Consider the following 11,933-nt stretch of genomic DNA (forward strand, 5'->3'; position numbering starts at 1 on the left):
GGTGCCAGGCTGGTAGCACTGCCAAGGCTGCAGAAATAGAAACCTTTACCCTACCTGAAATATTTACAGCACAATAAGCACTCGAGTTGCTGGCAGTGCAGTCAAAAAAAAAAAAAAAAAAAAAAAAGAGGTCCTTTAAAAAAGAGGTCCTTTTTCCTGGTGTGCAAAGCCAAGTGACACACAGGGGCCAGATATTAGCTTCAGTTTGGGTGCTGGATGAAAAACCCCAAATCCAGCCTGGTGAGCTCAATGGAAGCACTTTAAATACAGCACACACAACAAAGAAATGCTTTATGATGGGTGAGGTGATTTTACATCTCACAAACCTTTGTGCTCCAGCCATGACCTAATTCGTTATATGAAGGTGGTGAGACACCTATGTTAGAATCCCCCCAGAGGTGGGGGATTTTGTATTAAACACACTAGGAGGAGTGGCTGGCACCCTGTCAGGATGTGCTGGCATTCAGTGAGAGCTGAAGAGTTGGGCAGAGGAACCCCATGAGATTCAACATGAGCAACGTAGGGTCCTGCCCCATGGGAGGCAGTGACCTGATGGAAAGCAGCTCTGTGGAGAAGCATCTGGGATTGATGGTGGACAAGTTCCCCACAAGCCAGCAATGTGCCCTCATGGCCAAGAAGGCCAATGGTCTTCTGGGGGGCCAGCAGGTCGAGGAAGGTTCTCCTGCCCCTCTGCCCTGGTGACAGCTCCTGCCCCAGTTCAGGGCTCCTCAGATCAAGAGAGACAGGGAACTACTGGAGAGAGTCCAGCAGAGGCTCTGAAGATGCTGAGGGGCGTGGAACATCTCCATGTGGAGGAAAGGCTGAGAGACCTGGCGCTGTTGATCCTGGAGAAAAGCAGCCTGAGGGGATCTGCTCAGTGCTCAGCAAGAGCTAAAGGCTGGGGGACAAGGTTAAAATCCCCACTGCTTAAGGAGTGGACGCCTGGGCATGTTGATGCTGTTCCAGTCTGTCTCTTGGCTAGGTCAAGGGTCCAGGATGAGGCATTAGCATAAAAGGTGACAGAATTTGACCATCTTTAGGTCCTGCTCTGAAGTCCTGTGCTGTGATTCTGGTTATTTTAACCTTCCAGCTCATTCAGTCCTTTACTCAGAGCTTCCTTCCAGCCTGCTTGTCCCAGTTTCAGACCAGTTCATTGGATGCTAATTCAGCCTAACTGGTTTTAACTACATCCTTCCCACATCAGAAGCTTTGACCCTGCACGACGCTGGCACCAGCCCCTCTGCCCTCTCCATCCGTCGGCCGGCCCGGGGGTCCCGGAGGCAAGAATGGACCAGCAGGCAAGGACCACTCTGAAGCGCGAAGCTGTGAGAGGAATGTCCCTCGGCGGCGCCCGTACCGGCCGACCGCGTTGCCATGGCGACGGCCGCTGGTAGCGGAGCTATGGCGCTGCGGTGGAGGCGGGCCCCGGAGCGCTGGGCCGCTGAACGGCGGCGGGAGCGGGAGGAGCGCACCCGGCAGCAGTGGGAGCGGGCCAGCCTCTCCTTCGCCAGAGCCGCTGTTTGCTGCTCCAGGCAGGCAAGGTGGAGCGAACCCCGGGTTCGCCCGCCCAGGTACCAGCTGGGCCCGGGGAAGGGACGGGAGACCGGACCGGGCTCAGAGGGACAGGGAGAGGACGTCGGGCCGGGCTCGGGGGTCCCCGGGAGAGCAAGCGGAGAGGCCCGGCCGGGGCCCTGGGTGAGGAGGCCAAACCGGGCCGGGACCGGGAGAGGAGGCCCAGATGGACCGGGAAGGAGTGGCCGGCCGGGCACCGGGAGACCGGCAGGCTTCTCCGCCTGACGCGGTGGGTGTACCTGTAGCCCGGCGGCGGTGCGGCGGGAGGCGGAGGAGGCGGCGGCGCGGCTGGAGCAGCGGCGGGAGCGGCTGCGGAGGCTGCTCGATGAGGAGCGGGAGGCGTTGGCGGCGGAGCTGCGGCGCGGCCGCGGGGCTGAAGCCGTCGGGATGCGGCAGCAGAGTGAGGAGCTGCGAGCTGGCCGGGAGGAGCGAAGGAGGAAGGTGAGAGGAGCGGTGGGAAAAGACCTGGGGGTGCTGGTCGGCAGAGGCTGGAGAGGAGCCAGTGTGTGCCCAGGTGGCCAAGGAGGCCACTAGCGACCTGGCTTGGATCAGCAATGGTGTGGCCAGCAGGACCAGGGCAATGGTGGAGTCCCCGTCCCTGGAGGAGTTTCAAAGCCGTGTAGATGTGATGCTGAGGGGGCATGGCTTAGCGGTGTCCTGGCAGTGCTGGCTTAACAGCTGGACTGGGTGATTTTAAAGATCTTTCCCAATTTAAATGGTTCTGTGGTATCTCAAATTCCTCTGTGTTCTGACATAACCCAACTCGTTTCCAGGTTGCTGAGCAGCTGCTCAGCTCTGTGAGGTGACAGGACTTTCTTTTTAGTCCCTCCTGCCTGGCATTTATTAAACCAGTTTTCATCTCCAGAGCAATTGTTTGTCTCTTGTTGTCATTCATGTTGAGTCACAGCAACTATCCCAAGTTCTGAGAAGCAACAGGCAAAGAAGTCAAATGGTTTAACCTTGGAAGGAGGCCCCTCAAAGCTGGCGTTTCTCAAACCCAGCCAGAAACCAGTTCTGGCTCAGAGCAACTTTGCAGTTACATGGGGCCATGTGGCACTGAACTTGCAGAGGCAGATCTGGTGGCACTTCAGATCTTGGTGCTCAGTAGATCATGGGGGACAGGAGAACTGCTGGCACTGCTGGCATCTGTTGTGTCTACAGGTGGAGTTGGAGCTGCCCAGGAAGCATGTGATGGAGGCATGGGGAGATCAGTTCATGGAAAAAAACAAGGTATGCTGGGCCAGCCCTGGTGTTGCTGCTCACTAGAGCTTGGATCCTGAAATGTGAGCAGGTGGAGGTGTGACACCAGGTCCCTTCTGACCTGCCTGGCAGCCAGGATGTATGGACACTGCCGGGGTGAGGAAGGAACAGGAGATGGCTCTTTGTTTTTTTACACCAGTCTTGAACTAAGTCATGACTGAGGTCACTGTGCTGGTTCCTGTGGCAATGGTGTCCACAGAATGATGAGAGCTGTAGCAGGAAGGATGACTGCTCCTGTCCAACAAGTACAGACTGTCCATCTCCACTTCAGATATTGAGGCCTTCCAATATCTGAAGAGGGCCTACAAGAAAGCTGGTAAGGGACTTTTTAGGGTGTCAGGTAGTGATAGAACTAGGGGGAAGGGATCCAAGCTAGAGGAGGGGAGATTTAGATTAGATGTTAGGAAGAAGTTCTTCACTGTAAGGGTGGTGAGACCCTGGAACAGGTTGCAGGGAGGTGGTAGAAGCCTCATCCCTGGAAGTTAAGACCAGGCTGGATGTGGCTCTGGGCAACCTGATCTAGCATGAGGTGTCCCTGTCCATGGCAGGGGGGTTGGAACTGTATAATCCTTGAGGTCCCTTCCAATCCTAACGATTCTGTGATAGATTTTCAGGTCCATTGCAGGGTTCAACGTGGCACTGGGTTCTTGTCTGACAGCAAACTGCAGTGCAGGGCCAGCACCAGCCTCAGAATTGAGTGAGAGCTCAGAATTTGAATGCTAGATATGGGAACAGAGTGATTTGGATGTGAAAGAACAATAAAGGCCTTTAAATATGGTTGGACTCGATTATCTTAGAGGTCTTTTCCAACCCAAACAATACTATGATTCCATGAAATAGAGTTCAGATCTCACTAAAACACTAATAGGAAAAGTGGGGTGTATTTGTGAGATGACCTGTGAGGGTCATGTAGACTCAGAACCATTTCCAGGCAGTGCTCAGCAGAGAGTTGAGCTCTGTCCTCCTCTTCCATCCCAGCACATTTTGCTTCGTATTTTCCCAACGTGTGTCAGCTTGCAGGAGTTTGATTTGTGGATTTCCTGAGGTGGAGGCTGTTCCTAACAGTGCCATGTTCCTTAAGTGCCATGTTTTGTTTTGAGAAGCAAGAAGCAGCTGAACTTGAAGAGAAAAAACGTTACGAGAATGAGCATGAAGTTGCACGAAGGGAAGCTCTGGAAAGAATGAGACAAGAGGAAGAGAAGCGTCGGCTGGAAGAGAAGAAGCAAGCAGAGATGTTGCTTCAGCAAGTAGAAGAACTGAAATTACAGGAGGCAGAGGTAATTTAGTTTCTCCTCATTTGAGCAGGAAATTCATTGTTTGATGTGGAAATGCTTGGAGGTGTGCTTTTCAGGTTTCCACTGGATTGAATCTGGAACAGAGTTGTGACATCATTTCTGTTCCTCTCCCCACACCACCACCACTATAACAATTGCACTCCAATAGCTTTTGTTTGCTCTTGAAATATGAGCTGCAGCAGGTGAGAAGAAGATTTCTAGTGTGACAGGTTCAAATCAGAGGCTTTTTCAGATGGAGCTCCTCACAGTGTTTCTTGAGCTGTAAGCCACTGAACCATGAATGAATATTTCCTGTGTTGAGGGTTTTTGACTGCTTGCAGAAGAGCAGAATGGGGTAAAAGCTCCACTAAAAAGATTCTCTCTGGGATGTTCTGACTCTGGTGTAGAGCAGGGTACAAAGATTCTCTCTGGAATGTTCTGGCTCTCTGGTGTGAAGCAGGGGACAAAGGCTCTCTCTGGGATGTTCTGGCTCTCTGGAATGCGTAGAGCAGAGGACAGAGTCTCTCTTTGGGATGTCCTGGCTCTCTGGTGCAGAGCAGGGGACAAAGTCTCTCTCTGGAATGTCCTGGCTCTCTGACATACTCTTTCTTGGTTGCTGTTGTTCTTTTTTTCCTTTTAGGCCACAAAGTTGAAAAAAGAACAAGAGAATTTATTAAAGCAGCAGTGGGAGCTGGAGAATTTGGAAGAAGAAAGGAGACTAATGGAAGAGCACCGGAAGAAGAAGGAGCTTGGGTATGAGGTTGAGTGTAGCACATTTCAGCAGGGCTTGGACAGAACCTGTTTCTGTCTCTGTGATGGGACTTGAGGAGATATTTCAGATCTCAGCAGTGGGGGGGTTGTAGATACTTGGATTTTTTTTGATGGAAGTGCCCAGAACAGCCAAGGACTAAACCCACTGGTGCTGTTACTCTTCTTGTTCCTGTTAGCAGCATCAGCTGCTCTGTTGCCTGCAGGTCATCTTGTCATGGATGCACCTGGTGTATAATTACACTTTAATAATTGGGCTTTAGAGTCAATTTGAATATTTTATCTTTTTTTTTTTTTTTTTCCCCTCCTTCAGTCTGTTTTTGAAGCATCAGTGTGATGCCCAGCTGAAGAGACGAGCCCAGCAGATCCTAGAGGAGCTGGTAAGAGACAGTCCCCCTCAATTTATTCTTCCTAGATATTGTGTGCTGAAAACCACTTTTTGTGTTTCATTTCTGCACCTGCCTCTGGTGCTACAGATAATTAAGGAAGCCTCTTCAGCTTGTGAACAGGGCTTGAGCAAAGAGGTGACAGAGAAGGTGGTGCTTAGGAACATGGTTAAGTATTGGGTTGAAGGTTGGACTAATTGATCTGGAAGATCTCTTACAACCAACGATGTGATTCTGTGACCTTGCTGAGCAGAGCCTTGATGCTGTCACCAATGATTTGTAGAGAGCAGCCCTTTCCACAGGCTGGAAGCCTCTTGGATGGTTGTTAACCTTGTGCTTTTCCTCAAGGAGATGGACAGGCAGATCCTATCAGCCCTCCTGGAGAAGGAGGATGAGGAGCAGCGCCGCCGTTGCGCGCAGCGGGAGCGAGCGGTCGCCGACGTGGCCTGGATGAAAAGAGTCATCGAGGAGCAGCTCCAGTTAGAAAAGCAGAGGGAGGCAGAGCTGCAGACTATTTTCAGGTGAGTCTGCTCACTTCTCACTGTCCCTGCTTGGTTGGCAGAGTTTCATTGGTGTCTGCTAAGTAGTCTTTGAATGTGGACATTAGAAAGAGTGGGCAGGGATTGGTACAGGCTGCCCTGGGAGGTGGTGGAGTCACCATCCCTGGAGATGGTCAAGAAACGTGTGGCCATGGCACTTGGGGACATGGCTTAATGTTCATGGTGGTCTTAGGTTGAAGGTTGGACTTGATGATCTTGAAGGTCTCTTCCAACTGAAACAATGCCATGATTCTAAGCTTGGCCTTGCAGTTCTAGAAGTGCTGCAGAAGTGAGCTTTGTCCCTTCTTCCTGTGTGCCCAGTGCTGTGCTGGGGGGCAGGGGACCAGCACAGACAGAGCCAAAGCTCTTCTGTCTCTCTTGTGGGGACACGATGGTAAAATTGGGGTTGTTCAGCCTGAAGAAGAGAATGCTCTGGGGTGACCTTAGAGCTATATTTCAATATTTGAAAGGGACATACAAGAAAGCTGGGGAGGGACTGCTTAGAAAGCGTGGGTACCACCTCTGTGTTGAGGCAGGATTCCTCCTGAGGGTTTTCTGTGCCTGGGAGAGATCCATGCATCCAAGAAGTCCTGGTACAGGCCAGTGTTTCCCTCCTGCTGTTCAGGAGCAGGGGGATAAGAGTGATGGTCTGAACAGGCACAGGTGGGGTGGGCACATGGGCTGCCTGGGGACAAACATGAGGAGAAACCCAAGTGCTCCCCTGCAGCTCAGGGCAGCTCGTGTGTGTGCCCGTGGAGCACGCAGTGGGTTTTAACTCTGAGTAGTAACCTTAGAGATAATTTTTCCTTCTCTCCTTTAGAGAAGAAGCTAAAAAAATGTGGGAGAAGAGGGAAGAGGAATGGGAAAGGGAGAAGAAGGCCAGAGATCGCCTGATGAGTGAGGTGATGACCTTTTTGGATGAGGTATCTTGCTTGGTCTGATGAAACCATTGTTCCAGCTGTGACCTTCCAGAGGGTTACAGCCTTCAGGGCCCATGGCAGAGGTTTTCTGCTTGGCTGATACACTTTTCTGAGACCTTTTTAACCACCTGGAGTGAGATTTCTCCAGTTTTAAGGCTGGCCCCTTCCTTGACTCATCTTCTCCCTTCATCCTCTCCCTTCACAAAGGTGCTGGCAGGCAGGCAGCGCCAGATCCAGGAGAAGATGGCATTGAACAGGCAAGCCCAGGAGGAGTCCATAAGGTATCGAGAGCAGCTGATTCAGGAGCTGGAGGAGGCAAAAGAGCTGGCAAGGAGGGAGAAGGAGAAGGAGGAGGAGCTGAAGGCAGCCCGCAGGCAGGAGCTGGAGGCACAGGTACACCTCACTGGCCAGCTGTGGAAGGTACCCAGGCCATGCCAGATCTTGCTGTAGCAGCCCATCTTCTCTGTGCCCATCCCACTGTGCCCATCCCACTGTGCCCATCCCACTGTGCCCAGCCCAGCTTCTCTGTGCCTGATCTCACTGTAACCCACATCCTCTCTCTGCCCAGGTGGCAGAGCGTCGCCGGCAAGAGCAGGAGGAGCAGCAGCGCCAGAAGGAGGCAGAGGAGGAGAGCTCAGCCTGGCAGCAGGACAGGGAGCTGGCACGGCACAAGCCTGGGTACCACAGCAGGGTGGGTACCACAGCAGGGTAGGTACCAGGGGTCACAGGTCACCCTGAAACAGGAGCCCAGCAGCGAGGGTGACAGTGTCACACAGGCAGGATTCTGCCTGTTCCTTCCTGCAAATGAAGCTGAATTTGATCTTCTCCTGCTCTGCCTGGCTCTAAAAACAAAGCTGAGTTTGAGTAGCTTGACCTAAACCATCTAAAGTGGAACATCTCTGTGATGAGGAAAGGCTGAGGGAATTGGAGCTGTTTAGTCTGGAGAAGAGCAGCCTGAGGGGGGGATCTCATCAATCAATACTTCAAGGGTGGGTGTCAAGAGGGTGGCACCAGGCTTTTTTCAGTGGTGGCCAGTGACAGGACAAGGGGTAACAGGCACAAATATAAGAAGTTCCATCTAAAAATGAGGAGGAACTTCTTGAATTTAAGGGTGAGGGAACCCTGGAGCAGGCTGCCCAGAGAGGTGGTGGAGTCTCCAAACCTGCCTGGATGGGTTCCTGTTTGACCTTCTCTAGGTGCCCCTGCCTTGGCAGGGGACTTGGACTGGATGATCTCTAGAGGTCCTTCCACCCCCTACCATTCTGTGGTTCTGTGAAACCACATGCCCAGCAGATCCTGTTTTGCATACTAACCCTATGTGGCACCTGCAAAGTCACCTCTGTCACTTAGTAGCAGCTACTGAAGTCAGAGAAAGCTAGGAGGAGGTGACACTGCCCTCAACTATCAACTCCTCAGGGTTCCCACTGCTTTTTCCTGGAGGATATTCTGTTGTGTGCTGAAGATCTAGAGCCCAGGAAGTAATGGCAGTCTTTGTTTTGACCCCTTTAGCTCCACAGGTACCCAAAAGCAGCCTGGACCTGAGGATTCCTGCCCTTTGCACCTGAGGAACGAGCACTAAAGTTGCAGGAATTAGAATGAAAACTTTGAAGAGTCACAGAATTCCTGAAATAATTGCAGCTTGGGAAGAGCCTCCAATGACATCAAGACTACACCACGCAGATTTCTGACCATATTTAGCTGTGGCCCAGCTGAACATGAGGGCTGGACTTCAGGAAGGTAGAGATGTGAGCATCCCTGGAGGGTTGAAGTCCATGGTCAGGAGTTGGGATGATGAATTTTAGTATGTGCTATGTACAGCAAGTCCTCCATGAACAAATCTCTGTCTCCTGGGGAACAGGAACTGTGAACTTTGTCCCACCTCTGAGGATCATGACATGCCCAGCTGTCTTCCAGGAATGAATTCTTGATGTATATTGCAAATCAGACAATGTGTGGTGCAGCAGCAACTCTTAACCTGTCCTCTTCTTCTTCAGAAGGTGCTTCAAACTTCAGAAAATGTTGTTTTTCACTTGTTTTATAAATAACTACAACCTGAACAAACGTTTGATTCTTCACACAAGCAAACTGCTGGATCAGGAGGGCAGTTTTAGTTGATTACTAATTCCTTGCTCTTATCATCAAAAGCAGCTTAAAATCAGTGCTGGCACTTCAGCTGGTGTGGCACCTTCTGATCCTGTCACTATGCCTGAGTAGCTGTCACAGAGAAGGTTTTAAGGCTGTTTGTCAGAAATCTGGTGCTGCCCCAACAAACCTCTCCCAAGATCTTTACAGAACCAGCAACCAACCTCAAATAATGTCACAAACAAAAAGACTTTCAGCATTTTATAGTAATACTGTAAACAAAAGATTAAGTCAAAATATTGTACAGACAGAATGACATTGATAAATACAAGTTGGGGGGAAAAAGGCAGAAGAAAACCCCATTTTTACTTTCCTATGCAGCACTTTGTAAAGAAAAAGCAACTTTGTTTACAAGGGAAAGAGAGATCTGATCATAACAGAATAAAAAATTCTTTATTTCAGGTATTCTAAACCTTCTGGCCTGCAGTGCTATGTGATCTGAGGGCTCACTTAAGTCCTACTCTCTCGTGCCATGGGTGGTAGTGAACCATGCTGCCTGCTTGTGAAAGAGTTGATGTCACTCCTCAGGATCAGCTCGGACCACTTGGGTTTGACTGAGGTCAGAAAATCATTTATCTGGCATTCCAATCACTCTGGTTCTGGAGTGATGACACAGTGTGACCATAACTAACCCAAACCAAAGGTCTGGTGCCAGGGCAAGGAATGAGAAATGCTGTTTGAATGACAGGACAGGGAATCCATCACGGATTGGCTGTGGTTTTAAAGCTGGCCCTTCCAACAGGAACCTATCAGCACAGGTTGGGGGGAAAAAAAGACATGGAAGTCTCGGTGGACAGTGGGATGACCATGAGCCAGCAATGTGCCCCTGTGGCCAAGAAGGCCAATGGCATCCTGGGGTGCATCAAGAAGAGTGTGGCCACCAGGTCCAGGGAGGTTCTCCTCTCCCTCCTTGCCCTGGTGAGGCCACAGCTGGAGTACTGGGTCCAGTTCTGGGCTCCCCAGAAAAGAAGAACAGAGACTTGCTGGAGAGGGAACAGCCAAGGGCTACGAAGATGCTGAGGGGAATGGAACATCTCTGTGAGGAGGAGAGACTGAGGGAATTGGGGCTTTTGAATCTGGAGAAGAGCAGCCTGAGGGGGATCTCATCAAAGCTGATCAATAATTCAAGTGTGGGTGTCAGGAGGATGGCATCAGGCTTTTTTCCGTGGTGCCCAGTGACAGGACAAGAGGTAATGGGCACACACTGGAACACAGGAAGTTCCATCTAAAGATGAGGAGGAATGTCTTAAACTTCAGGGTGCTGGAACCCTGGAGCAGGCTGCCCAGAGAAGTGGTGGAGTCCCCATCCCTGGAGACATTCCAAACCCACCTGGATATGTTCCTGTGTGACCTCTCTAGACAACCCTTGGCAGGGGGCTTGGAGTGGTGCCTTCCAACCCCTACCATTCTGTGATTGTGAGTAGGTTGTTTTTAGAGCTGGTGTAGCTGGGACAAGGCCTGCAGTTATCAGAGTGTCCATTTGCTTTGGAACACAGACAAGTTCCAGCCACTGATAACTCTTCACATAGCTCAGCCTTGCCCTGCTCTGGCAATCAGGTTTGATATGTAAAAGAGAAGCATTCAGTGGTGTCCTGAGAGATTTAACAAAGCCACCCCCTGCCTTTCAGTGGGGCCAAGCTTAGGAGCAGTTCCTAGAGGATCATCAACATTTTATTGCCATTAGCATCACTCTGAAGTAGGTTTCATAATGCTTTCTTGCAGCTCTGATCCCTGCCTTTCTGCATTCCCCTGAGTTTAGAGACAGCTCTGGAATTTAGAAGTGCAGAAAGGAAATGAAACCTCCCCACAACGAAGAACATTAATTTTCTGGGTTGTCATCTACTTTCTCCATTCCTTCAGTCCCTCAAACCTTGCATTGCTTTAAAAAGGGAGCTAATGACAGCTAGAATCCAACCCTGTTATGGCACTTTGTGTTTATATAGAGATACAAACTCTGTGACTTGAAAAGGAACCAAACACTGAACTTTGCTTCATTTGTTCACCTAATCATTGACAGCCAGCTGGAGGTGAGCCAGTGGGTGCTCAGGTGGTCAAGGAAACCACCAGCATCCTGGCCTGGATCAGCAACAGGGACCAGGGCAGGGATTATCCCCTTGTACTGGCCATGGGTGAGGCCACATTGCAAACACTGGGTTCAGTTTTGGGGCCCTCACTCCAAGAAGGACATTGAGGGGCTTGGAGCATGTTCAGAGAAGGGCAACAAAGCTGGTGAAAGGTCTGGAGAACTTCTGAGGAGCAGCTGAGGCAACTGGGGTTGTTGAGCCTAAAGAACAGGAGGCTGAGAGGAGACCTTCTGGCCCTCTACAACTCCCTGAAAGGAGGCTGGAGACAGGTGGGGATTGATCTCTTCTCCCAAAGAACAAGGGATAGGACAAGAGGAAATGGCCTCAAGTCACACCAGGGGAGGTTTAGATTGGATGCTAGAAGAAAATTCTTCACTGAAAGGGTTCTGAAACACTACAAGAGGCTGCCCAGGGAGGTGGTTGAATCCCCACCCCTGGAGGTGTTTCAAAGCCCCAGAGATGTGGTGCTGAGGGACACGATTCTCAGTTTTGAAATTCTGGACTGTGGGACATTTTCTGAACCGTTATGAACGAAAACCTCTGACACGCAGAGCGACATCCGTGACCCATCCACCTGCCAGGCAGCACTGCCTGGCTTACTCCTTGGGTAATGGTACAATTTAGAAAGATCTGCATGAAACTCACTGGAGAGAAGAAGTCTGTTCACATTTGGATATGCTGAGGTACGGAGGTGATGTGCTATGGCAGACACAGCTGCTGTCACACTGGCACGTTCCTAACTTCCTAGGTTTCTTTGTTCCTTTAGTGAAACTGCATCTTGAGCAACACTGCTGCAAACAAGATGGTGCCTGGAAGATGGCAGGAAAAAAAAAATTCTCTAGGGAAACTCAACAATGAATTCTTAAACCAGAAACAAAAAGGTTATTAGTTTAACCACTAATGCCCTAAAGTAACATCAAACATATATATTAATGGCATAGTGACAACTAAAAGAAATAACTATGGAGTTTCAAAATCCTTCCAAAAA

General features: G+C 50.5%; 1 protein-coding gene across 1 annotated transcript; it reads left to right on the forward strand.

Annotated features, from left to right (window-relative positions):
• Window positions 1-1,401: 1,401 nt before the first annotated feature.
• On the forward strand, window positions 1,402-11,556 carry TCHP (trichoplein keratin filament binding). Its single transcript, XM_054392564.1, is given in 12 exon segments — window positions 1,402-1,577; window positions 1,752-2,013; window positions 2,346-2,369; window positions 2,695-2,802; window positions 3,936-4,109; window positions 4,747-4,859; window positions 5,188-5,254; window positions 5,609-5,781; window positions 6,620-6,701; window positions 6,927-7,112; window positions 7,288-7,410; window positions 11,497-11,556. Coding segments are annotated over 12 exon segments (1,548 nt in total).
• The last annotated feature ends 377 nt before the right edge of the window (window positions 11,557-11,933 follow it).

The sequence above is a fragment of the Indicator indicator genome, chromosome 26 (genome assembly GCF_027791375.1).
Source record: "Indicator indicator isolate 239-I01 chromosome 26, UM_Iind_1.1, whole genome shotgun sequence".
Lineage (NCBI taxonomy): Eukaryota > Metazoa > Chordata > Aves > Piciformes > Indicatoridae > Indicator > Indicator indicator.